The following is a 27,792-nucleotide window of genomic DNA, read 5'->3' as shown; positions in this document are numbered from 1 at the left end:
CAAGGTTATATAAAAAATAGCCTTTGTATTATAGTAAAAACACATTAGATAACACACAAACTTTACAATGTGCCAACAGGCACGGGCAGAATTTACAAGGGATTATGTACAGGACAGGGCCACATGGACCACTGTCAGGGGTAGGCACTTGTTCAGAAATAATACTTGTAGGTATACACTTAGCACATAAACATATAATGACTAGCACCAAAATAGTACATGTAGCACACAACCAGTAATCACTGGTAAAGAGTAAATACCTCCTACGCAACCCTAAACACTGTAGGAAAATCACGCAGGGAACTAGGACCTTATCATCAGGACCTAAGGAAGGAATACCATCACCTAAGCAGGTCACTTTTAGCAAAGGGAAGGAAACCTAAACAATTACCTAAGCAGGACACATTTAGCAAAGGAGATAAACATAAAATACCTAAGCAGGTCACATTTAGCAAAGGGGACAAACATAAAATACCTAAGCAGGTCACTTTTAGCAAAGGTAAGCGGACATAAACAATCCTCTAAGCAGGTCACATTTAGCAAAGGGGATAAACATAAAATACCTAAGCAGGTCACTTCTAGCAAAGGTAATGGGACATCAACAATTGCACATGAGGCATTAAACACATTCAGAGGTGCAGGTTAGAACATTTGTGCAAGAATCACATACATCAGTAAATTACAATGAGCAGGGTGCATGTAGCACAACACTAGAATTGTCCCTCAGGCCAACTGGCCTCGCAAGGGGCTGAATGCCCTGAGTCTCAATGTCAGGGGGTCTGCGCAGGCAGCACAGACACAAAGCCTAAACGTAGCAACTGTCCACAAAGTGCTGGACAGTTGGCAATAACAGATAGCCAACGTTGGAGCCACGTGGGCTCAAGAACAAAGGTGGACAAGGAGCCTCTCAGGGGCTCGCGAAGCAAATAGGCAATTTAGAGCTTCAGCGCTCTAAACAAGTAATATGCCCCTAGAGAGTCTCTTCAGGACTCTGAATCGATGTGGCCGGGAGCCTCGTGGGCTCAAGGACAATGTGGGCTGGGGCGGGAGCCTTCTCTCAGGCTCTAAGAACAACTGCCCCCTCAAGCCTCTTGGGCTCGACAACAGAAAGTGCCCTGAGCCTCTCGGGGCTCGCAAGAACCAATGCGGGCGGGTGGAGCCTCTATGGCTCACAAACAAATGTGCCCCAGAGCCTCTCGGGCTCTCAATATTTATGGGCGCGAGGTCGCGCTACGGGGGAGGGGCGGACACCGACAATGTGTCCCGACGCCCCTCTCCCTTTTCCAGGCACTCACCGGCTGTCTCGTGGCGGGCGGGGCTCTCCTCCTCACACGGGAGCCTCCTAGCAGCAGCAGCGCGGGGCTCCTCTCTCCTCACGGGGAGCCTCGGCGAGACGCGGCAAGCTGCTTCCCGGTTCCGCTCTCCTCCCCCGATGACGCGGCGGGAGGCTCGACCGCCTGGGCCAATCCCAGCGCGGCCGGGCTATGACGCGGCAGGCTGCTTCCTCTCGGCCCGGTGCTGCGGCGGTGATTACAGGGCAATGCCGGTTGGGCACCGGCTTCGAAATAGCAATAGTCCGAGGTGGGCACTCGGAATTCAAGCAGGGAGCACCATAAAAATCAGCAGATGCCGGGTGGGCACCGGCTGGGCACCCAAAGCGCTAGCAGCGCTAGAAACGAGGAAAAGGCGCTCCCAAGCGCCACAGGCCAAAGCACACGGCAAAAATGCGGCGTGGGCAGCCGTGAAAGTCAAATAACGCGCTCCACAGCGCTAGCAGGCAATTAAGCGCTCCCAAGCGCTAGGGGCATGGAATAAAGCACTCTCCAGCGCTATGGGCAAAAGCACAGCTCCAGCAGGGTCTGGAGGCAGACAGAGGGGCAAGGCAGGGCCAGAGCCAGCTCACTGGGTCTCCAGGCAGGGAGACAGTCCAAGTGGCGGTCCTCCTGGCCCCAGCAGCAGCAGCAACCCCCTCTGGCAAGGATCCAAAACAGAACCAAGGAACAAATTGTATGGGGACACAGCCCCTTCTTATACTGTAAAATCCCTTTGTCTGTAGGTGCAGGGTGGGGGAAAACCAGTCGCAGCTGGTTTTGAAGTACCCTTGATAGCTCAACCACCCATTTCATTCACTGGCAGGGCTAGGGACATCAGTCGCACTACAGGGGGTGGAGTCAGCATTATGTGGGGAAAGTCCAGGCCCATCAGGGACCAGGTGCACTCCTCCCAAGCCATCAACATGCTAATCTCACACTCACCACCGGGCAGACCCATCCAGCCTTCCTGGAGCCAGGCTCACCAGCCAGCTCCAGCCAATCACACGGCAGGCATATTTTACAGTAATATGCCAAGTCCTAGAAGTGGCATTTCTACAAATGACACACACATGCCACATACACCATTGCGAAGCATTCATTCCCACGAGCTCGCACATACCAAATTCGAGCATGCACTCCCCACGCATCAGGAACTACCAGGGACACAGACATTCCCCATGCATTCCTATGGGATAGCAGGCCAGCCTAACTACATGCACGCACTTTACTCTGGGACACAGGGAAAAAGTGCGCACAGACCAGAAAATCATCCATACAGATCACAGATCTAAAGCAAAAAGATTAGGGGTGAACCTGCCTTAAGGGCCAAGTCCAACAGTGCCTTTAAGAGGGGGATTTATTTCCTCATAGTTCTCAATGATAGTTCTCGATGGTGCCTTTAAGAGGGGGATTTAACTCCTCATAGTTCTCGATGATAGATCTCGATGGTGCCTGTAAGAGGGGTATTTAACTCCTCATAGTTCTCGATGATAGTTCTCGATGGTGCCTTTAAGAGGGGGATTTAACTCCTTATAGTTCTCGATGATAGTTCTCGAGGGGCCCTTTAAGAGGGGGATTTAACTTCTGTTAGAATTGGGGGTCTCTGGTTGGCACAGGTATACACTTGTGTCAAACAGGGACCCTCTCCTCAAGTCAGGGCAAAGGACTACTCCTAGAAATAACCCCTGCTCACCCTCTATGTGAGCAGGGGTGAGCGTGGCGCGAGCAGACAAGGCTAATACCCAGAGCATGTAGTTAAGCACTTGTAATAATACACACAGTAACCAATTGACACATTACAGATAGACACTAGGCTGGTGTTCTTGTAAAAATATAGTTCTTTGTATTCTGGTTTAAGCAGGCTTCATTTACAGGTTTCAATAGCTTAAAAACGGTTCCAATAACTTTAAAAACGGCTCCAATAATTTTAAAAACGGCTCCACAATACTCAGGGCACTATTCAGGTCTTTATTGCAAGGTTCGTCAAGGCTGTGCTCTTTGTAGCGCTCCTGTACGCTTCGTGCGGCTTAAAGAAACAGGCCCCTCTAAGTCTCACGCGTCTCACGTTGTTAGGCGTACGGCGTTGCCGGTGTACACAAGGGGTATGAGTCGTAGCACTCCTGTGCGACTCGTTCCGCAGGGACGAACAAAGCCTTTGGAGATGATGTGCGCCTCGCGGACACTTCAGTCCGGGTCGCAGCACAGCACAGCACGAGGCAATCACAGGGGGGACTGTTGACACAAAGGCAGTGCGAGTCGTAGGACTCTGGGGCAACTCGTTGGAGGATAACAAATAAAAGTGTATCCAGAGACTCACGTGCCTCGCGGACTCTCTAGTCCGAGGCGCATGACACATTCACAGTATTTTTGTTTGTAGGGGGTTCGGTGCGGACAATGCAGGGGAAGATCGACGTCCCACGCAGCGGTGCCTTCCTCTTTCGATGCGAGCTACGCTCGATGGCTCGGCAGTCTCTTCACCTTGAGGGCAGCAGTGCGTTGTGGGGCAGGCTCTTCACTCCAGCGTACGCTCTGGTCTTGAAGGGCGGAAGCGGCGGACAGTGATGCAAAGTGCGGTGCTATCCCGAGGTACGGGACGGACACCAACCGCACTATGCGGCGCAACTGCTCAGTCACGGCAGCGGGGCGCGTTCAGCAAGATGCCAAACGGGGAGAGCGAACCTTGGCAGAAGTCCGTCTTTACGTTGCGAGCTACGGCTCGGGGGCCACAGGGTCGCGGTGCTGGGACCGGACGGGTCCTTTCTCACGTTGCGAGCTACGGCTCGGAGGGGCAACAGTCACGGTGCTCGGGCCAGGCGGGGCTGGCCTTTACTTTGCAAACTGTGGCGCAACCAGGCAGAAGTCTCGTTGCTCGGCAGGACAGGGATGCTCAGGCTCTTCAGAGTGCGCAACGAAGGGTCACGGCGCACTCAGCTTTCCTTGGGCAGGGCTGCAGGGTCAGGCAGCACAATCCACAGCTTTTCCTTTGACGGGGGTAGCGCCCAATGTTCTTGGGGTGCAGTTCAGGGGGCAGGTTCACACGCAAGCCCTTGGAGGTCTGTCTCAGAGATTTTGCACAAGTTGAAATAAAAGTCTTTCTCAGTCTTTGTCTTCTCTCCTTCTTGCAGCAAGGCACCCACCACAGGCCAGTCTCTCAGGCTAGAGCCAGTAGCCCTCCATGTAGCTTTCCCAGGTCCTCCTCTTCGGGCAGAGTTTCTTCTTAGCAGGATCTAATTTCTTGGGAGCAGGGCTCCTGCTTTTATACACCATTTCTTTTGTTCTTGCAGGCCAGGGGGCCTTTGCCTAATCCAGTCCAGGCTCTGAGCACTTTGTTTTGCAGACTCTGGCTTCTCCTTTCAGTGAGCAGGGCAGGGACATCAGACGGTCTGCAGGAGGTGGAGACGGCATTGTGGTGACAGGTACAGTCCAGGAGCTCTCTGTTGACAGTCTTCCCCTCTCTCTTCACAAGGTGCAGGGCAGAGTCATCAGTCGCTCCCCAGGGGGCGGAGCCAGCATTGAGGTGGCAGAGCACAGCCCTATTCAGAGTCAAGGGGCACTCCCCCCACTCCTCCTGGTGTAATCCCTCTATTCACCACCTGTCAGCCCCAGCCCTGTCAGTCACAGAAACCAGACAACAGATACACATCCTAGCAGAGGCGGTCTGAAATGGTTAGGCAAGCAAATACTAACTTTCTAAAAGTAGTATTTGCAAACACAGGATATTAAAATAAACTTTACTAAAAGATGTATTCTATTATTCTGAGTTCAGGCATACTAAACTTGACTTTCTACCATGCTCTCTGAGTCTGTTAGGATTATAGAGTGTAATAATTCCAGCAGCCCATTCTGCCTATGGAGAGCAGGTAGCCTTACAATAGTGAAAAATGGAAATGGCTGTAATTCACTATTAGGACATGCCACACACATCAGGGCTTGTCCTACCTTATGCTTACAATGCACCCTGCCCTGGGCCTACCATAGGGGTGAATAATATGAAGTTAAGGGAAGGTTTAGGGACTGGCAAGTAGGTGCACTTGCGCAGTCAGCATGACAGTACCAGACTGCACGCAGGTTCTGCAATGGCAGACCTTAGGCACATTTTACTAGGCCACTTCTGTGGGTGGCACAACAAGTGCTGCAAGCCCACCAGCAGCATTTGTATTTACAAGCCCTGGCACTCCTGGTGCACTTTACTGGGGACTGACAGTAAAGCAAATAAGCCAATCATGGAAACCAATCAATGTATACATTTTGATAGGGAGCACTTGCACTGTGGCACTGATTGGCAGTGGCACAGTGGCCTGAGCAGTTAACACCAGCAAACCATATGAGGCACATCAGCAAAAAGTGGAAGGGAGACTCAGGCCAAGGTGCCAGGTCTAACAACTTCTCATAGTTCTCAATGATAGTTCTCAATGGTGCCTTTAAGAAGGTGATTTAACTCCTCATAATTCTCGATGGTGCCTTTAAGAGAGTGATTTAGCTGCTCATAGTTCAGGATGGTGCTTTAAGAGGGTGATTTAAAACCCCATAGTTCTTGATGGTGCCTTTAAGGGGGTAATCAAACTCCACATAGTTCTCATTGGTGCATTAGGAGGGTGATTTGACTCCTAACACCTACTTTCATTGAGTGGGTTGAACTAAACAAGAATATGCCAGGTATTTAGGAAAAATATTTGATATTACATGGCAGTACACTAACACACAACCTATAATATTGCTATAAAGATGAGAAAAGATGACATTTGAAATTAATGTGGAGAATGTTTTGATTTTGTAATGACTGTCTTTATATATTCATACTTCTGAGAGAGAAAAGATCCAATATAATGTCTAATAAATTCACTACGTGTTGATCGTCGATTTAACATCTTAAAAGATAAGGCGATTCTCGATATGGTTCTGTAGCTGAACTGAAATGACCTTGTTTTGCATTCAGTTGAACCAAAGGGCCTGGTACTTGAACCTTGCTCTCCCTTTTCCTTCCTCCATAGGAACTATCTGGAGCTGGTGGCGGCTTCTATCGCGCCTTGGACAAGTACGGAGGAGGCGAAATACCAGGAAGAGCAGGCGGAGAAAGAGTTGGAAGCATTAAAACAAGCCAAGGCCTTGGAGCTGGCAGCTCTAACGGAGCCCCCAACCCCAGCTCCCAGCGGCAAGAAAGGAAAATCTGCTTCACCAAAGAAATCCAAGAGTAAGTATGAGGTCTACCAGTCTGTCCACCTGCAAAGTAAACATCCTTGAATCCCGATCCTCCTGGCTCTGATACTACATGGGAACAGTAGATGGTGAAATCTCAAGCGGGTGCGATGCCCTCCCTCTCTGTCACCCACACCTCTTCTTCCGCCCTCCCTTTCTGTCACCCACACCTCTTCTTCCACCCTCCCTTTGTCACCCACACCTCTTCTTCCGCCCTTCCTTTCTGTCACCCACACCTCTTCTTCCGCCCTTCCTTTCTGTCACTCACACCTCTTCTTCCGCCCTTCCTTTCTTTCACCCTCACCTCTTCTTCCGCACTCCCTTTCTGTCACCCACACCTCTTCTTCCGCCCTCCCTTTCTGTCACCCACACCTCTTCTTCCGCCCTCCGTTTCTGTCACCCACACCTCTTCTTCCGCCCTTCCTTTCTGTCACTCACACCTCTTCTTCCGCCCCCCCTTTCTTTCACTCAGACCTCTTCTTCCGCCCTTCCTTTCTGTCACCCACACCTCTCCTTCCGCCCTTCCTTTCTGTCACCCACACTTCTTCTTCCGCCCTCCCTTTCTTTCACCCAGACCTCTTCTTCCGCCCTTCCTTTCTGTCACCCACACCTCTTCTTCCACGCTCCCTTTCTTTCACCCAGACCTCTTCTTCGGCCCTTCCTTTCTGTCACCCACACCTCTTCTTCCGCCCTCCCTTTCTGTCACCCACACCTCTTCTTCCGCCCTCCCTTTCTGTCACCCACACCTCTTCTTCCGCCCTCCGTTTCTGTCACCCACACCTCTTCTTCCGCTCTTCCTTTCTGTCACCCATACCTCTTCTTCCGCCCTCCCTTTCTTTCACCCACACCTCTTCTTCCGCCCTTCCTTTCTGTCACCCACACCTCTTCTTCCGCCCTCCCTTTCTGTCACCCACACCTTTCTTCCGCCCTCCGTTTCTGTCACCCACACCTCTTCTTCCGCTCTTCCTTTCTGTCACCCACACCTCTTCTTCCACCCTCCCTTTCTTTCACCCAGACCTCTTCTTCTGCACTCCCTTTCTGTCACCCACACTTCTTCTTCCGCCCTTCCTTTCTGTCACCCACACCTCTTCTACCGCCCTCCCTTTCTTTCACCCACACCTTTTCTTCCGCACTTCCTTTCTGTCACCCACACCTCTTCTTCGGCCCCCCCTTTCTGTCACCCATACCTCTTCTTCCGCCCTTCCTTTCTGTCACCCACACCTCTTCTTCCGCCCTCCTTTTCTGTCACCCACACCTTTTCTTCTGCCCTTCCTTTCTGTCACCCACACCTCTTCTTCCGCCCTTCCTTTCTGTCACCCACACCTCTTCTTCCACCCTCCCTTTCTTTCACCCACACCTCTTCTTCCGCCTGCCCTTTCTGTCACCCACACCTCTTCTTCCGCCCTCCCTTTCTTTCACCCACACCTCTTTTTCTGCACACCTCTTCTTCCGCCCTCCCTTTCTGTCACCCACACCTCTTCTTCCGCCCTCCCTTTCTGTCACCCACACCTCTTCTTCCGCTCTTCCTTTCTGTCACCCACACCTCTTCTTCCACCCTCCCTTTATCACCCACACCTCTTCTTCCGCCCTTCCTTTCTGTCACCCACACCTCTTCTTCCGCCCTTCCTTTCTTTCACCCACACCTCTTCTTCCGCACTCCCTTTCTGTCACCCACTCTTCTTCTTCCGGCCTTCCTTTCTGTCACCCACACCTCTTCTACCGCCCTCCCTTTCTTTCACCCACACCTCTTCTTCCACTCGCCGTTTCTGTCACCCACACCTCTTCTTCTGCCCTTCCTTTCTGTCACCCACATTCTTCTTCCGCCCTCCCTTTCTGTCACCCACACCTCTTCTTCCGCCCTCCCTTTCTTTCACCCACACCTCTACTTCCGCCCTTCCTTTCTTTCACCCACACCTCTTCTTCCGCCCTTCCTTTCTGTCACCCACACCTCTTCTTCCGCCCACCCTTTCTTTCACCCAGACCTCTTCTTCCGCCCTTCCTTTCTGTCACCCACACCTCTTCTTCCGCACTCCCTTTCTTTCACCCAGACCTCTTCTTCCGCCCTTCCTTTCTGTCACCCACACCTCTTCTTCCGCACTCCCTTTCTTTCACCCAGACCTCTTCTTCCGCCCTTCCTTTCTGTCACCCACACCTCTTCTTCCGCCCTCCCTTTCTGTCACCCACACCTCTTCTTCCGCCCTCCCTTTCTTTCACCCACACCTCTTCTTCCGCCCTTCCTTTCTGTCACCCACACCTCTTCTTCCGCCCTCCCTTTCTGTCACCCACACCTCTTCTTCTGCCCTCCCTTTCTTTCACCCACACCTCTTCTTCCGCCCTCCCTTTCTGTCACCCACACCTCTTCTTCCGCCCTCCCTTTCTTTCACCCACACCTCTTCTTCCGCCCTTCCTTTCGTTCACCCACACCTCTTCTTCTGCTCTTCCTTTCTGTCACCCACACCTCTTCTTCCGCCCTTACTTTCTGTCACCCACACTTCTTCTTCCGCCCTTCCTTTCTGTCACCCACACCTCTTCTACCGCCCGCCCTTTCTTTCACCCACACCTTTTCTTCCGCACTTCCTTTCTGTCACCCACACCTCTTCTTCCGCCCCCCCTTTCTGTCACCCATACCTCTTCTTCCGCCCTTCCTTTCTGTCACCCACACCTCTTCTTCCGACCTCCTTTTCTGTCACCCACACCTCTTCTTCCACCCTCCCTTTCTTTCACCCACACCTCTTCTTCCGCCCTCCCTTTCTGTCACCCACACCTCTTCTTCCGCCCTCCCTTTCTGTCACCCACACCTCTTCTTCCGCCCTCCCTTTCTGTCACCCACACCTCTTCTTCCGCCCTCCCTTTCTGTCACCCACACCTCTTCTTCCGCCCTTCCTTTCTGTCACCCACACCTCTTCTTCCGCACTCCCTTTCTTTCACCCAGACCTCTTCTTCCACCCTTCCTTTCTGTCACCCACACCTCTTCTTCCGCCCTCCCTTTCTGTCACCCACACCTCTTCTTCCGCCCTCCCTTTCTTTCACCCACACCTCTTCTTCCGCCCTTCCTTTCTGTCACCCACACCTCTTCTTCCGCCCTCCCTTTCTGTCACCCACACCTCTTCTTCCGCCCTCCCTTTCTGTCACCCACACCTCTTCTTCCGCCCTCCCTTTCTGTCACCCACACCTCTTCTACCGCCCTCCCTTTCTTTCACCCACACCTTTTCTTCCGCACTTCCTTTCTGTCACCCACACCTCTTCTTCCGCCCCCCCATTCTGTCACCCACACCTCTTCTTCCGCCCCCCCTTTCTGTCACCCACACCTCTTCTTCCGCCCTTCCTTTCTGTCACCCACACCTCTTCTTCCGCCCTCCTTTTCTGTCACCCACACCTCTTCTTCCGCCCTCCCTTTCTTTCACCCACACCTCTTCTTCCGCCCTCCCTTTCTGTCACCCACACCTCTTCTTCCGCCCTCCCTTTCTTTCACCCACACCTCTTCTTCCGCCCTTCCTTTCGTTCACCCACACCTCTTCTTCTGCTCTTCCTTTCTGTCACCCACACCTCTTCTTCCGCCCTTACTTTCTGTCACCCACACTTCTTCTTCCGCCCTTCCTTTCTGTCACCCACACCTCTTCTACCGCCCTCCCTTTCTTTCACCCACACCTTTTCTTCCGCACTTCCTTTCTGTCACCCACACCTCTTCTTCCGCCCCCCCTTTCTGCCACCCATACCTCTTCTTCTGCCCTTCCTTTCTGTCACCCACACCTCTTCTTCCGCCCTTCCTTTCTGTCAACCACACCTCTTCTTCCACCCTCCCTTTCTTTCACCCACACCTCTTTTTCTGCACACCTCTTCTTCCGCCCTCCCTTTCTGTCACCCACACCTCTTCTTCCGCCCTCCCTTTCTGTCACCCACACCTCTTCTTCCGCTCTTCCTTTCTGTCACCCACACCTCTTCTTCCGCCTTCCCTTTCTTTCACCCACACCTCTCCTTCCGCCCTTCCTTTCTGTCACCCACACTTCTTCTTCCGCCCTCCCTTTCTTTCACCCACACCTCTTTTTCTGCACACCTCTTCTTCCGCCCTCCCTTTCTGTCACCCACACCTCTTCTTCCGCCCTCCCTTTCTGTCACCCACACCTCTTCTTCCGCTCTTCCTTTCTGTCACCCACACCTCTTCTTCCGCCTTCCCTTTCTTTCACCCACACCTCTCCTTCCGCCCTTCCTTTCTGTCACCCACACTTCTTCTTCCGCCCTCCCTTTCTTTCACCCAGACCTCTTCTTCCGCCCTCCCTTTCTGTCACCCACACCTCTTCTTCCGCCCTCCCTTTCTTTCACCCACACCTCTACTTCCGCCCTTCCTTTCTTTCACCCACACCTCTTCTTCCGCCCTTCCTTTCTGTCACCCACACCTCTTCTTCCGCCCACCCTTTCTTTCACCCAGACCTCTTCTTCCGCCCTTCCTTTCTGTCACCCACACCTCTTCTTCCGCACTCCCTTTCTTTCACCCAGACCTCTTCTTCCGCCCTTCCTTTCTGTCACCCACACCTCTTCTTCCGCACTCCCTTTCTTTCACCCAGACCTCTTCTTCCGCCCTTCCTTTCTGTCACCCACACCTCTTCTTCCGCCCTCCCTTTCTGTCACCCACACCTCTTCTTCCGCCCTCCCTTTCTTTCACCCACACCTCTTCTTCCGCCCTTCCTTTCTGTCACCCACACCTCTTCTTCCGCCCTCCCTTTCTGTCACCCACACCTCTTCTTCTGCCCTCCCTTTCTTTCACCCACACCTCTTCTTCCGCCCTCCCTTTCTGTCACCCACACCTCTTCTTCCGCCCTCCCTTTCTTTCACGCACACCTCTTCTTCCGCCCTTCCTTTCGTTCACCCACACCTCTTCTTCTGCTCTTCCTTTCTGTCACCCACACCTCTTCTTCCGCCCTTACTTTCTGTCACCCACACTTCTTCTTCCGCCCTTCCTTTCTGTCACCCACACCTCTTCTACCGCCCGCCCTTTCTTTCACCCACACCTTTTCTTCCGCACTTCCTTTCTGTCACCCACACCTCTTCTTCCGCCCCCCCTTTCTGTCACCCATACCTCTTCTTCCGCCCTTCCTTTCTGTCACCCACACCTCTTCTTCCGACCTCCTTTTCTGTCACCCACACCTCTTCTTCCACCCTCCCCTTCTTTCACCCACACCTCTTCTTCCGCCCTCCCTTTCTGTCACCCACACCTCTTCTTCCGCCCTCCCTTTCTGTCACCCACACCTCTTCTTCCGCCCTCCCTTTCTGTCACCCACACCTCTTCTTCCGCCCTCCCTTTCTGTCACCCACACCTCTTCTTCCGCCCTTCCTTTCTGTCACCCACACCTCTTCTTCCGCACTCCCTTTCTTTCACCCAGACCTCTTCTTCCACCCTTCCTTTCTGTCACCCACACCTCTTCTTCCGCCCTCCCTTTCTGTCACCCACACCTCTTCTTCCGCCCTCCCTTTCTTTCACCCACACCTCTTCTTCCGCCCTTCCTTTCTGTCACCCACACCTCTTCTTCCGCCCTCCCTTTCTGTCACCCACACCTCTTCTTCCGCCCTCCCTTTCTGTCACCCACACCTCTTCTTCCGCCCTCCCTTTCTGTCACCCACACCTCTTCTACCGCCCTCCCTTTCTTTCACCCACACCTTTTCTTCCGCACTTCCTTTCTGTCACCCACACCTCTTCTTCCGCCCCCCCATTCTGTCACCCACACCTCTTCTTCCGCCCCCCCTTTCTGTCACCCACACCTCTTCTTCCGCCCTTCCTTTCTGTCACCCACACCTCTTCTTCCGCCCTCCTTTTCTGTCACCCACACCTCTTCTTCCGCCCTCCCTTTCTTTCACCCACACCTCTTCTTCCGCCCTCCCTTTCTGTCACCCACACCTCTTCTTCCGCCCTCCCTTTCTTTCACCCACACCTCTTCTTCCGCCCTTCCTTTCGTTCACCCACACCTCTTCTTCTGCTCTTCCTTTCTGTCACCCACACCTCTTCTTCCGCCCTTACTTTCTGTCACCCACACTTCTTCTTCCGCCCTTCCTTTCTGTCACCCACACCTCTTCTACCGCCCTCCCTTTCTTTCACCCACACCTTTTCTTCCGCACTTCCTTTCTGTCACCCACACCTCTTCTTCCGCCCCCCCTTTCTGCCACCCATACCTCTTCTTCTGCCCTTCCTTTCTGTCACCCACACCTCTTCTTCCGCCCTTCCTTTCTGTCAACCACACCTCTTCTTCCACCCTCCCTTTCTTTCACCCACACCTCTTCTTCCGCCTGCTCTTTCTGTCACCCACACCTCTTCTTCCGCCCTCCCTTTCTTTCACCCACACCTCTTTTTCTGCACACCTCTTCTTCCGCCCTCCCTTTCTGTCACCCACACCTCTTCTTCCGCCCTCCCTTTCTGTCACCCACACCTCTTCTTCCGCTCTTCCTTTCTGTCACCCACACCTCTTCTTCCGCCTTCCCTTTCTTTCACCCACACCTCTCCTTCCGCCCTTCCTTTCTGTCACCCACACTTCTTCTTCCGCCCTCCCTTTCTTTCACCCAGACCTCTTCTTCCGCCCTTCCTTTCTGTCACCCACACCTCTTCTTCCACCCTCCCTTTCTTTCACCCAGACCTCTTCTTCGGCCCTTCCTTTCTGTCACCCACACCTCTTCTTCCGCCCTCCCTTTCTGTCACCCACACCTCTTCTTCCGCCCTCCCTTTCTTTCACCCACACCTCTTCTTCCGCCCTTCCTTTCGTTCACCCACACCTCTTCTTCCGCCCTCCCTTTCTGTCACCCACACCTCTTCTTCCACCCTCCCTTTGTCACCCACACCTCTTCTTCCGCCCTTCCTTTCTGTCACCCACACCTCTTCTTCCGCCCTTCCTTTTTTTCACCCACACCTCTTCTTCCGCACTCCCTTTCTGTCACCCACTCTTCTTCTTCCGGCCTTCCTTTCTGTCACCCACACCTTTTCTTCTGCCCTCCCTTTCTTTCACCCACACCTCTTCTTCCACCCGCCCTTTCTGTCACCCACACCTCTTCTTCTGCCCTTCCTTTCTGTCACCCACATTCTTCTTCCGCCCTCCCTTTCTGTCACCCACACCTCTTCTTCCGCCCTCCCTTTCTTTCACCCACACCTCTTCTTCCGCTCTTCCTTTCTGTCACCCACACCTCTTCTTCCGCCTTCCCTTTCTTTCACCCACACCTCTCCTTCCGCCCTTCCTTTCTGTCACCCACACTTCTTCTTCCGCCCTCCCTTTCTTTCACCCAGACCTCTTCTTCCGCCCTCCCTTTCTGTCACCCACACCTCTTCTTCCGCTCTTCCTTTCTGTCACCCACACCTCTTCTTCCGCCTTCCCTTTCTTTCACCCACACCTCTCCTTCCGCCCTTCCTTTCTGTCACCCACACTTCTTCTTCCGCCCTCCCTTTCTTTCACCCAGACCTCTTCTTCCGCCCTTCCTTTCTGTCACCCACACCTCTTCTTCCGCCCTCCCTTTCTGTCACCCACACCTCTTCTTCCGCCCTCCCTTTCTTTCACCCACACCTCTTCTTCCGCCCTTCCTTTCGTTCACCCACACCTCTTCTTCCGCCCTCCCTTTCTGTCACCCACACCTCTTCTTCCACCCTCCCTTTGTCACCCACACCTCTTCTTCCGCCCTTCCTTTCTGTCACCCACACCTCTTCTTCCGCCCTTCCTTTCTTTCACCCACACCTCTTCTTCCGCACTCCCTTTCTGTCACCCACTCTTCTTCTTCCGACCTTCCTTTCTGTCACCCACACCTCTTCTACCGCCCTCCCTTTCTTTCACCCACACCTCTTCTTCCACCCGCCCTTTCTGTCACCCACACCTCTTCTTCTGCCCTTCCTTTCTGTCACCCACATTCTTCTTCCGCCCTCCCTTTCTGTCACCCACACCTCTTCTTCCGCCCTCCCTTTCTGTTACCCACACCTTTTCTTCCGCCCTTCCTTTCTGTCACCCACACCTCTTCTTCCGCCCTTCCTTTCAGTCACCCACACCTCTTCTTCCACCCTCCCTTTCTTTCTCCCACACCTCTTCTTCCACCCGCCCTTTCTGTCACCCTTACCTCTTCTTCTGCCCTTCCTTTCTGTCACCCACATTCTTCTTCCGCCCTCCTTTTCTGTCACCCACACCTCTTCTTCCGCCCTCCCTTTCTGTCACCCACACCTCTTCTTCCGCTCTTCCTTTCTGTCACCCACACCTCTTCTTCCGCCCTCCCTTTCTTTCACCCACACCTCTTCTTCCGCCCTCCCTTTCTGTCACCCACACCTCTTCTTCCGCCCTCCCTTTCTTTCACCCAGACCTCTTCTTCCGCCCTTCCTTTCTGTCACCCACACCTCTTATTCTGCCCTCCCTTTCTTTCACCCAGACCTCTTCTTCCACCCTTCCTTTCTGTCACCCACACATCTTCTTCCGCCCTCCCTTTCTTTCACCCACACCTCTTCTTCCGCCCTCCCTGTGTTTCACCCACACCTCTTCTTCCGCTCTTCCTTTCTGTCACCCACACCTCTTCTTCCCCCCCTTCCTTTCTGTCACCCAGACCTCTTCTTCCACCCTCCCTTTGTTTTACCCACACCTGTTCTTCCTCCCTTCCTTTCTGTCGCCCACACCTCTTCTTCCGCCCTCCCTTTCTTTCACCCACACCTCTTCTTCCGCTCCCCCCTTCTGTCACCCATACCTCTTCTTCCGCCCTTCCTTTCTGTCACCCACATCTCTTCTTCCGCCCTCCCTTTCTGTTACCCACACCTTTTCTTCCGCCCTTCCTTTCTGTCACCCACACCTCTTCTTCCGCCCTTCCTTTCAGTCACCCACACCTCTTCTTCCACCCTCCCTTTCTTTCTCCCACACCTCTTCTTCCACCCGCCCTTTCTGTCACCCACACCTCTTCTTCTGCCCTTCCTTTCTGTCACCCACATTCTTCTTCCGCCCTCCCTTTCTGTCACCCACACCTCTTCTTCCGCCCTCCCTTTCTGTCACCCACACCTCTTCTTCCGCTCTTCCTTTCTGTCACCCACACCTCTTCTTCCGCCCTCCCTTTCTTTCACCCACACCTCTTCTTCCGCCCTCCCTTTCTGTCACCCACACCTCTTCTTCCGCCCTCCCTTTCTTTCTCCCAGACCTCTTCTTCCGCCCTTCCTTTCTGTCACCCACACCTCTTATTCTGCCCTCCCTTTCTTTCACCCAGACCTCTTCTTCCACCCTTCCTTTCTGTCACCCACACATCTTCTTCCGCCCTCCCTTTCTTTCACCCACACCTCTTCTTCCGCCCTCCCTGTGTTTCACCCACATCTCTTCTTCCGCCCTTCCTTTCTGTCACCCACACCTCTTCTTCCCCCCTTCCTTTCTGTCACCCAGACCTCTTCTTCCACCCTCCCTTTGTTTTACCCACACCTGTTCCTCCTCCCTTCCTTTCTGTCGCCCACACCTCTTCTTCCACCCTCCCTTTCTTTCACCCACACCTCTTCTTCCACCCTTCCTTTCTGTCACCCACACCTCTTCTTCTGCCCTCCCTTTCTGTCACCCACACCTCTTCTTCTGCCCTCCCTTTCTGTCACCCACACCTCTTCTTCCACTCTTCCTTTCTGCTACCCACACCTCTTATTCCGCCCTCCCTTTGTTTCACCCACACCTCTTCTTCCTCCCTACCTTTCTGTCACCAACACCTCTTCTTCCTCCCTTCCTTTCTGTCACCCACACCTCTTCTTCCCCCTTTCCTTTCTGTCACCCACACCTCTTCTTCCGCCCTGCCTTTCTGTCACCCACACCTCTTCTTCCTCCCTCCCTTTCTGTCACCCACACCTCTTCTTCCTCCCTCCCTTTCTGTCACTTACACCTCTTCTTCCGCCCTCCCTTTCTGTCACTCACACCTCTTCTTCCGCCCTTCATTTCCGTCACCCACACCTCTTCTTCCTCCCTTCCTTTCTGTCACCCACACCTCTTCTTCCCCCTTTCTTTCTGTCACCCACACCTCTTCTACCGCCCTTCCTTTCTGTCACCCACACCTCTTCTTCCTCACTCCCTTTCTGTCACCCACACCTCTTCTTCCTCCCTCCCTTTCTGTCACTTACACCTCTTCTTCCGCTCTCCCTTTCTGTCACTCACACCTCTTCTTCCGCCCTTCATTTCTGTCATCCACACCTCTTCTTCCTCCCTTCCTTTCTGTCACCCACACCTTTTCTTCCCCCCTTCCTTTCTGTCACCCACACCTCTTCTACCGCCCTTCCTTTCTGGCACCCACACCTCTTCTTCAGGTGATTTAGAAAATAGCTGTTCAAGGATACAAAGGAGCTTAACTAGTGCCCTCCTTTTTCACACACAAAATGTTTGCATTTGGACCAGCAGCAATGGGAGTACAGGAAATGAAGTACTGTGGGCATGCATGCCTTCTCACGGTGGCTCTGTCCACAGCTAAGTAGGTGAGCATATGTTCATTACTAAGTCACAAGTGCAGTGTTAGATAAGATGTCATTAGAATTTCCTTTTAAGTATTCTGACAGTGTTTTTTGTGTGCATTTAAGCCCAATACTCTGATATCAGCATAGGTACCTCACCACACCATTAGAGTTGGGGCTGTATGCAAATCGCAAATGCATATATTCTCGCCTATGGGTCCATTAGACATAATTACATCTCTGTAAGAGCTGGATCCTGTAATTCTGCTGTTAAAGAAAACCTGGGCACAAGGCAACTGACGTCTAAAAGTGTTTATAATTACAAGTAAAATTAATTATATGTTGAATCACAGATTTGACCAGCCACCAGGCCCCCGGCAAATCATATTGGAGCAAGCTCAGCGAGTAAAAGCAAGGCCCAAAATGATAACATTCTACACATAGACATCTGATGAAGACCACATGACTTTGTCAAACATAGGGAATGCCCAGGAGTCTAAGTCTGAGATCATGAGAAAGTACGAAGACGGCTTTCAGATACTTGTTGACTGAGCGGGTGAGTGTTGTTTCTCATCTGGAGGGCCTGGATGGGAAAGAGAGGCTCTTCAAGTAATCAACAGGCACCTCCTGTAGGCATCGTGCGCATGCGCAATGAATGTGGCGCCAATTCTGCGATCCTGTTTATCTTACTTTCTGAGTCTGAAATGGAAGTGTCAGGAGCTGCAGATGCAGACGTGTTCTCTGGCTGCTGACGTGGTCTGCACCTCACTAGCAGGTGTTTGATGCACTGTTTTTTAATGTCTCTAAGAGCACTACAAAGTTGATGATGGCCACCGTGGAATGCAGGCTTGCCCAACGGAGGCTAGCATAAAAGGAGATAGTGCTGTTCATTTAGGTCTCGTCTAAGATAGTGCATGCACTGCTTCTTGAGTGACCTTGTGTTACCTTACAGTCTCTTCAAGGGCCACCCATTGCTTACCATTGGTTGGCTTCATTGTCACTCTCAGGCCTAGAGCCCGCCCATTGCTTACCATTGGTTGGCTTCATTGTCTCTCTCAGGCTTAGAGCCCGCCCATTGCTTACCATTGGTTGGCTTTATCGTCACTCATTTGTTTACTTGTACACATTGCCCGTGTTCTTGCCCCAGACCCTCCCTCATACCTTCCATTGTCTGTGTGTTTGCCCCAGCCCCCCTCACACCCTCCATTGTCCGTGTGCTCAACTTTAAAGTATCTCTGAGCTTTCATACAATTGGTTTGCTTCAGCATCTACAGCAGCTTCATAAAAGAATAAAAACTAAAAGTGAAACAAACTTTGTACAAACCACAATGAATGACATGTTTCTTCTGTGCTGTCTGTCCTCTGCACAGGTCCCAAAGGGAAGAAAACCCCCCCTCCTAAGCCCGAGCCGGAGCCCGAGCCGGAACCCGAGGAGCCAAAGAACCCATTTATTCGAGAGGGGTCCCTCAAGGTGAGTCTGAGGGCCGCTGACTAAAGGTTAGTCCCCAAACTGTCCCTCAAGGTGAGTCTGAAGGGCCGCTGCCCCAAGGTGATTCTGAGGGCCGCTGCCTCAAGGTGAGTCCCCACCTGTTCCTCAAGGTGAGTCTGAGGGCTGCTGTCTCAAGGTGAGTCCCCACCTGTTCCTCGAGGTGAGTCTGAGGGCTGCTGTCTCAAGGTGAGTCCCCAAACTGTCCCTCAAGGTGAGTCTGAGGGCCGCTGCCTCAAGGTGAGTCTGAGAGCCGCTGCCTCAAGGTGAGTCCCCACCTGCCCCTCAAGGTGTGTCTAAAGGCCGCTGACTAAAGGTTAGTCCCCAAACTGTCCCTCAAGGTGAGTTTGAAGGGCCGCTGCCTCAAGGTGAGTCTGAGGGTCGCTGCCTCAAGGTGATTCTGAGGGCCGCTACCTCAAGGTGAGTCTGAGGGCCGCTGCCTTAAGGTGAGTCTGAGAGCCGCTGCCTCAAGGTGAGTCCCCACCTGCCCCTCAAGGTGAGTCTGAGGGCCGCTGACTAAAGGTTAGTCCCCAAACTGTCCCTCAAGGTGAGTCTGAAGGGCCGCTGCCTCAAGGTGATTCTGAGGGCCGCTGCCTCAAGGTTGTGGTAAATATTTGATTTACCGTCCTAATTTCTATGCAGGTAAGTACTTAAACAAAAATAACTCAATCGGAAAGAAAGACGCAGAGTCCGTGGTGTTAGAGTTCTTAGGGGTTTTATTCCTTAAAAAGGAATGGTTCTTGAACCGGATATCATGTTCCTGACACCACTGGGGTTCAGGAAGGGATAGAGCATACTTTATTGACAAGACATAACTTTTATACTTAAAGCATATACTGAAAACCAATACAGTAGGCGTAACAGCTGAGAGAAACAAGATAAGAGTACACACGTGTTAGCAATACGTAATCAGAAGGCGTGAACTAGACGTGAACATAGAGGTGTGTGCTAGAAACGTCACATGAAAGTGTCACAAGTGGGTGGGTACATAGCAGAATCTTGCAATGTCAGCAGAAATCTGAGGTCTGGATGCGCGCGCAGCTGCATGACGTGTGATTGACGTGAAGCTGGAGGGTGCAGGGGACTTGACATTTACACTAGCGGAAAGAGACAGAAGTCTGGCATGTCAGATCAACTCGTACCTATATCATATCTGATATCTGATGTTTGGGAACCATATTATCTAGAGGGAAAGGTCTCTTGGGCAGAGGCTATTCTATACTGACTGTGAGTGCGTGTATAAGCGTCTACGTGTCTGCATGAGATGCGAGGGGGCATGGGCCTACCATGGTAACGGGAGCTATGAATTACTTGCACGGAGACAGTGAGGCCGGGCCCTTTGCTCTGCAGCTGGAAGGATGTTTACTTGAACTAGTAGGCAGGAATGCATTTTCGAGGAGCGGAGCAGATAATTCGAAGGTTGAATACAGTCTTGGCAGGCAACAGGCTGTGCTAAGCGCCGTTAGCCGCACAGGGAGTAAGGCAGAGGTCACGGGTACAGAGGCAGCCCAGGCTGAGGCATTCAGTGTCAGAAGGCAGGAAAAGGCTCGATGGCAGAATTCAGGGCCTACTTCGCCAGAGCTGAAAAACGTGTAAAGTACACCACAAAAAGACGTTGGCATGGCATACTTAGAAACGGAATATTCAACCCGTTCAGGGTGGATCTGGAAGAGGACATGTTAACGTTGGACGCAAATGTATTTGCGTCTTCATAGCTGGCACAGGAGGGAAGTTACATGCACTTTAAGCTTGTACATGGAGACGGTGGGGTACACGTTAGGGAACATTTCTTGACCATAAAATTTATATTTCCTCATTCCCTCCTTGTTCCCTACGGACCCTTCATGATATATCGATCCTCATGAATCGATCAGTCTGTTCTTGTAACATCATTTGCTCTTCTTTCTTCTTTTCGCGTTTTGAATGAAAACTGGAATGTGGAATACATGATGTGGCGCACAGACCACAAATCGCTGGCCCACACTGTAGGCACAGGCAGCAACTGAATACTATGACAAGGGCAATGCCTAGGAAGGATAGGATCTTCCATCCCCAAGCGGTCAACGTTGTCCAGAACCAACCGGACCAAGTCCAGGTGCCTGGATTCTGATGTATCAAACTTGCAATTTTATGAAGACGTGTGATAGCTTTATATACTGTTGGCGCGTTTTCTGGAATGAAAACACAGCAACTTGACCCGATGACCTTACAGGCTCCGCCCCTATCTGCTAGGATGACGTCAATAACAAGACAATTTTGAAGAACAACAACCCGCATGGCAGATTGCTCCTCTGTTAAGTTGCCTAGAGCGGAGGTAGTTTCATTCACTACTGCTTCGAGGGTTCTAGTTAATTTTCGTATCAGTTTACTATTAAAGACAGTACCTAAGTAGGGGAAGAAACCTTTATTGAAGTCTGTGTATTGCTCCCATGCCGTTTCAGTATAGTCGACAATCGGGAGATCTCTTCGGAGTCTATTCTTTACTAGATTTGTATTTCTGTGATAATCAGGAGGGGCTAGGAAAACAGGTGGCAGAAGGAATGCAATGTAACAGGTACCATCCCAATCTGGAGGTAAGCGTATGTATGCGGTATGGCCACAAACAAAGTAGGAGTGGCGAGTAGCTCTAAATGTAGACCGGCCTTGATCACTGAATTCGACCATAGTAGTACATTTACTATGACCTAAGTGTACTGAACCCTTCTTTCTGACACATAAATCACCCGTGACTGGTAATACTGACATAGCAGGGAGAACTGGTGCAGCTTCGGATTCAACAGTAAGAATCATGAGGTTAATTGTATAATTACCTAATCCATATACTTCATTTTCTAGATCAGTTCCTGTCCTAGTGGGAAGTCCCTTCTTGTCAGGATAACAGGCGTTAAGCAGAACTAAGTTCAGGTTTCCCCAAACCCAATTTCCTTCGAAAACAGCAATATCAGAATCTAAAGAATTAATTAATCTAAACCATGCTCCACATGAGCCATTGTGAGTGAACGGATATGGAAAGAGAGGCAGAACTCCCTTGTATTTCTGATAGGGAGGGAGTCGGCCACATATCCAACAGTTTGTAGCATTATTAGTCTGATGGGAGTGATGTAACATACTAATGAATGTGTTGTTGCGCAGCGCAAGTCTGTAAGATAACTCGTGAGGGGGTAATTCGCTAAAAGAATGTTCGGCAGTGACATTGTAAGCAGATTGGGTATGCTTGAAGATAGGGTAATATATATGCAGCAATATACTGGCAGCAATAATCAAAAGACTTAGAAAAAACATAACCAATAATGTCACTATACAGTGACTACGAAGTGATTTACAATATGCACGTTTCTTGAGTTGTCTCTCTCTCTCTCTATCTCGGTCTAGGGGATACATGTCAGAAACTAATTTAACCGATTCACCTAGGGGAGGACTTAAACAATTAAACTGTCTGACTTGCTAGACCGCAATTTTGTTTTATACTCCTCTTGTGGAGTTTTCTCTCTCTTGGGAACTTTAAAGTCACTAGAATCGGGGCAGTCCTTTGAGGGGGTGGAAGAGTCAGTTTCTGGCAACAGTTCATTACATTTTTTAATATGACTCGTATGGATCCACCCCTTTCGGCCCTCAACTTTAATTGCAGTCCTCGTGGTCAGAAGGACGAGCTTCGGATCCTGCCAGCGGGGCTCCAGCGGACTCCTCCTGTCGAAATTTCGTATTAAGACTGTATCACCAGGACGGACATCGTGTGGCTTCACATCAGTGTTGTCGGGAAAGGCTGCGGCAACCTGTGAACGACATGATTGGAGTGCAGACATCAAGGAGGCAAGGTAATCTGTCAGCATATTACAATCAACATTGGTTATTTTCTTAGGCATGGGCGTCCCCCACATATTTGGTGGTCGGCCAAAGACCACCTCATACGGGGATAGTCCTGATCTCGAATGGGGGACCATTCTCATATAGAACAGTGCAACTGGCAGGGCGACTATCCAGTCGACCCCTTTCTCTTTACATATTTTGGCGAGACGTGTCTTCAGTGTCTGGTTATGTCTTTCTACAAGGCCAGCTGCCTCGGGATGTCGGACGCAATGGAATTTCCACTGGTATCCTAACAAGAGTGAAACCTGCTTCATGAGCTCGGACGAGAATGGCTGTCCGTTTTCTGAGTACACGATACGAGGCAAGCCGTACCGTGGGAAGAATTCTCGAACCAGCTGCCTGGCAGTGGTCGGGGCAGTGTAATCTGGGACTGGATATGCTTCGGTTCAACGGGAAAGTGCACAAACAACTACGAGGACGTACTTGAATCCTCGACAACGGTCCATCTGGATATAATCCATCTGGAGGACTTCAAAAGGGTGATCGGGAGGATGAAATCCACCTTGCTCTACAGGGACGCTTTTACCAGGATTGAACTGACAACAGATCATGCAAGTACGCACTTTCTGTTTTGCTGCTGCTCGTAAATGTTTGTTGTACCAGAGATTCTGTAAACTGTCTAACATAGCTTTTTCTCCTAGGTGTGCTGGACTATGTGCGGTATTTATTATGACTTGAACCATAGAGTCGGGGAGAAACCAAGTAGATTTTCCCTTCGTCATCCATCCCTGATCTGTCTGGATCCCTCCTAGTTCAGTCCATTTCTTGATTTCATCTGGGGTAGCATGTGTCTGAATATCGATTACATCTAGTGTGGGATCCCTAACTGTCATACAATGTGTCGGCACTATGATCTTTGTTACATCCGTTGTCTGGGTGTGAGTCAATGCTGTATGTTTTGCTGTTTGGTCTGCCAGGTCGTTACCCTGGGAAATGGAGTCTGTAACTTTGGTATGTGCTTTACACTTCATGATGGAAATGCCTGAAGGCAGATGTATTGCTTCTAACAGTGCTTGAATAAGGGGACCGTGTTGGATCTTGGCACCGTGAGAGGTCAAGAAACCTCGTTCTTGCCATAACACCCCGAAGTTGTGTACGACTCCAAAAGCATAACGTGAATCTGTGTATATGTTAACATTTCTGTTCTTAGCTAGTATACAGGCTCGGGTCAGAGCGATGAGCTCTGCTGCTTGAGCGGACAGTGTATCAATACGATGTGTTTCTTTAACTTCAGTTTCAGTGGTTACTGCATACGCGGCCACTAATTCTCCTGTACTTGTTCTCATACATGAACCGTCCACGTAAAGTGTCAGGTCTGGATTTGTCAGTGGAACATCTGTTAAGTCTCGTCGGGGCTTTGTTACCGCATTAATGATTTCTATACAATCATGCGGGGCTGAATCTGTCATAATCGAAGGTAACAATGTTGCAGGATTTAGAATGTTACAGCGTCTGATTTCTATGTGTGGCTGGAATAGCGTCAATTCATAACCTGTCAGTCGTGCTATAGTCAAGTGTTGAGTCTGGGTTCGGTTTAGAAGAACCTCTACAGAATGTGGAACTTGTACTGTCAATGGATGTCCTAATACAATTGAGTCGCTCTGTCTGATTGCTAGGGCTGTCGCTGCAACTGACTTTAAGCACGCAGGGAGTGCCTGGGCTACTGAATCCAATGTACTTGAAAAATAAGCACAAGGCTTATGTGAACCTGCTTGATCTTGAGTGAGGACAGACAACGCTGTACCATCACGTTCTGTAACAAAAAGTGTAAAAGGTTTGCTGTAACATGGTGTCGCTAAAACTGGTGCTTGACATAAAGCTTTCTTTAATTCCTCAAAGGCCTGTGTATGTTCCTGAGTCCAAGGGAGGGCAGTCGAAGTCGCTGCCTCCTGTGTTGTCAACTGAATGAGTGGTTTAGCTAGAAATGCATATTGAGGAATCCATTGTCTGCAGTACGAGGTGAGGCCTATAAAGGCCCGCACTTCCTTTTGTGTCTGGGGTTGTGGCATGTTTACAATTAACTGGATGCGGTCAGGAGTGAGCTGTCTCCCCACTTTGGACAGCAAGTGACCCAAGTACACAACTTGCTGAACACAGAATTGTTGCTTCGAGGGAGACACCTTGTGTCCCTTGTCGGCCAGAAAATGTAAAACTGTCAGTGATGCTTGTTCACATTCGGGTTCACTTTGTGCGGTGATCAGCAGATCATCGACGTACTGTAGTAAGGCAGTGTTAACTGGCATTTGGATACAGTCAAGTTGTCTTTTCAGTGCTTGGCTATAGATGCTGGGGCTTTCTGTGAATCCTTGAGGTGCGCGTGAAAATTTGAAACTTCGTCCATTTAAACTGAATCCGAAGAGGTATTGGCTCTCTGGATCAATGGGTACACTGAAGAAGGCGTTCTTGAGGTCAATTACAGTAAAAAACGTCGCTTCTGAATCAATAGCAGTCAATAAGGATGAGATGTCGGGAACCACAGGATACTGTGGAACAATGCATTTATTCAGTTCTCGTAAATCAATCACCAGCTGATATACTGGCGGTGCATTGGGATCAGTACGTTTAAGAATCGGAATGATAGGGGAATTACAGATATTGGAGTCGGTTTCTACGACCACTCCTTGGGCAATGAGCTCTTCAATGTACTTGTACTGTCAATGGATGTCCTAATACAATTGAGTCGCTCTGTCTGATTGCTAGGGCTGTCGCTGCAACTGACTTTAAGCACGCAGGGAGTGCCTGGGCTACTGAATCCAATGTACTTGAAAAATAAGCACAAGGCTTATGTGAACCTGCTTGATCTTGAGTGAGGACAGACAACGCTGTACCATCACGTTCTGTAACAAAAAGTGTAAAAGGTTTGCTGTAACATGGTGTCGCTAAAACTGGTGCTTGACATAAAGCTTTCTTTAATTCCTCAAAGGCCTGTGTATGTTCCTGAGTCCAAGGGAGGGCAGTCGAAGTCGCTGCCTCCTGTGTTGTCAACTGAATGAGTGGTTTCGCTAGAAATGCATATTGAGGAATCCATTGTCTGCAGTACGAGGTGAGGCCTATAAAGGTCCGCACTTCCTTTTGTGTCTGGGGTTGTGGCATGTTTACAATTAACTGGATGCGGTCAGGAGTGAGCTGTCTCCCCACTTTGGACAGCAAGTGACCCAAGTACACAACTTGCTGAACACAGAATTGTAGCTTCGAGGGAGACACCTTGTGTCCCTTGTCGGCCAGAAAATGTAAAACTGTCAGTGATGCTTGTTCACATTCGGGTTCACTTCGTGCGGTGATCAGCAGATCATCGACGTACTGTAGTAAGGCAGTGTTAACTGGCATTTGGATACAGTCAAGTTGTCTTTTCAGTGCTTGGCTATAGATGCTGGGGCTTTCTGTGAATCCTTGAGGTGCGCGTGAAAATTTGAAACTTCGTCCATTTAAACTGAATCCGAAGAGGTATTGGCTCTCTGGATCAATGGGTACACTGAAGAAGGCGTTCTTGAGGTCAATTACAGTAAAGAACGTCGCTTCTGAATCAATAGCAGTCAATAAGGATGAGATGTCGGGAACCACAGGATACTGTGGAACAATGCATTTATTCAGTTCTCGTAAATCAATCACCAGCCGATATACTGGCGGTGCATTGGGATCAGTACGTTTAAGAATCGGAATGATAGGGGAATTACAGATATTGGAGTCGGTTTCTACGACCACTCCTTGGGCAATGAGCTCTTCAATGATTTCCAGTAAAGCCACTACAGCATCGGGTGGTAACTTGTATTGTCTGATTCGTGGTAAAACAACTCCTGATTTGAGTGTAACACGGTATGGTGTAATGTGCATGCAACCTACATCGGTTGGGCCTTGTGCCCACAGGTGTTTCGGTACATTTTTCAATCTGACATCAAACTCTCGTACTACATAGTGACCCTTAAAGTCACGCAGAAAAAGTCTAACTCCTTCCGGAGAACAACATATCACAGCTCCTAGAGCCTTCAATGTTTTGATACCTAACAAGTTTTCTGGACATGATTTAGTCAGTAACAAGTCTGTAACGCGTGATAATGGGCCTACTGCTAGGGGGACTGGTTTCGACACTTCATTTACAATAGGCTGTCCTGAAAAACCAAGGGAAACATTCTGTGAGCCTGAGAGGGGTGCCCCTGGGACTTCATCATGGCTGATTGTTGTGCGGCTTGCCCCTGTGTCAATTAAAAATTTTCTGTCTTTTCCCAATACTTGACTGTGTACATAAGGACCCTCTTGATCTACAGGAATCTCAATGAGAGGCAAGCCAACCTCCCTCTCTAGGCTGTTTCATGTGTATCGCTGATAATCGGGATAATCAGATTGGGCATACTGGTTCATCTGCCGTGAAACTTGCTGCGTAGCGGCAATGGGCTGTGGCTGTGGCTGTAACACCGCTGCGGTCTGTGCTGTATGTGGTGGAGCATGCATAGGTTGTGCATTCTGTGAAGTCTGTTGCTGGACCTGGTCTTGTCTAGGCGGATGCGGTCTTTCTTTAGTTTTACCTGTTGCTATGTTGTGTTTCAGGACTGGACATTCATGTACGTAGTGACCTGGCTGTTTGCAATAGTTGCATGTCCCTTTAACGGGAGCTGCTGCATTACCTGTCTGGGTCGTACCCTTCCTCTGACCGTCGGCTGGAACCGACTGGGCCACTAACATTTTCATTTTCGTGTCTTTCATACGTCTCTGTTCGTGATCCTGTTCTTCTCTAATTCTGTTCTGGTGGTATTGTAACATTTGTAACATCTGGGATGGCGTATTTGCTTGCCATGTACTTTCAACTTTATATACACGGTTCTTAACTGATGTCAGGGAATTCTCGACTAATTTAGTTACAAAAAGATGTGGGTATGACTCGCTACCTGGTTTCAGGCCACTATTAATAATGAAACATTTCTCGAATCTGGAATAGAAATCACTAGTATCTTCATCGTGTTTCTGTTTACAGGCTGAGATTGCGTCCCAGTCTTCCTTTTTAGTTGTCAATAATCTTGGCAAGACCTGTACTATTAAACCTGGTAATGCTTTAGCTTTGTCCCCAAGGCCTAGCCCTGGAGTACGACCTTTTTCCTCGTCTTCTATTTCAGTCCATATAATCTTTTTATCTCCCACCTCCCATTCTTTTTCCTTGAGTTTCTCGTAAATGCCGGTGGGCAGCAGTACTTTTAACAATTTCATAATATCTGTATACGTGTAATCTCCCATGAGTAACATATCCTTAATTTCTCGGTGAAAACCTGCAGGGTATTTATCGTGACAGGGTACTAGTTTCTTCATTTCTAACAATTCTAACTTTGTCAAAGGTGTGTACACAAACACATGTTCCAAGGCATGATTGGCATTCATAACTGGGTGTACTTCCCGTAAAGGATTCTGCCTGTCAAAATGACACATTTTTCTTTCTGGGGGCGGAGCTGAAACATATTGTGGGCCTAAGAAAGCGTTATATTTGCGTCGTTGTTCTAGAATTATTTGAATTAATCTGGTACTTAGGCCTCTCCATCTATTCA

At 50.3% G+C, this 27,792-nt stretch overlaps 1 protein-coding gene across 1 annotated transcript in view; it reads left to right on the top strand.

Annotated features, from left to right (window-relative positions):
• Positions 1-27,792, top strand: part of SPAG17 (sperm associated antigen 17) — a 1,900,597-nt gene that overhangs the window by 1,060,206 nt on the left and 812,599 nt on the right. The window contains exons 20-21 of the mRNA XM_086935838.1: positions 6,305-6,504; positions 18,282-18,382. Coding sequence (XP_086791964.1) covers positions 6,305-6,504; positions 18,282-18,382 — 301 coding nt within the window. The remainder of the gene's footprint in view (positions 1-6,304; positions 6,505-18,281; positions 18,383-27,792) is intronic.

This window comes from Lissotriton vulgaris, chromosome 8 (assembly GCF_964263255.1).
Source record: "Lissotriton vulgaris chromosome 8, aLisVul1.2, whole genome shotgun sequence".
Lineage (NCBI taxonomy): Eukaryota > Metazoa > Chordata > Amphibia > Caudata > Salamandridae > Lissotriton > Lissotriton vulgaris.
The sequence above is the reverse complement of the archived record's forward strand: the minus strand, read 5'-3'. Positions and strand labels throughout refer to the sequence as shown.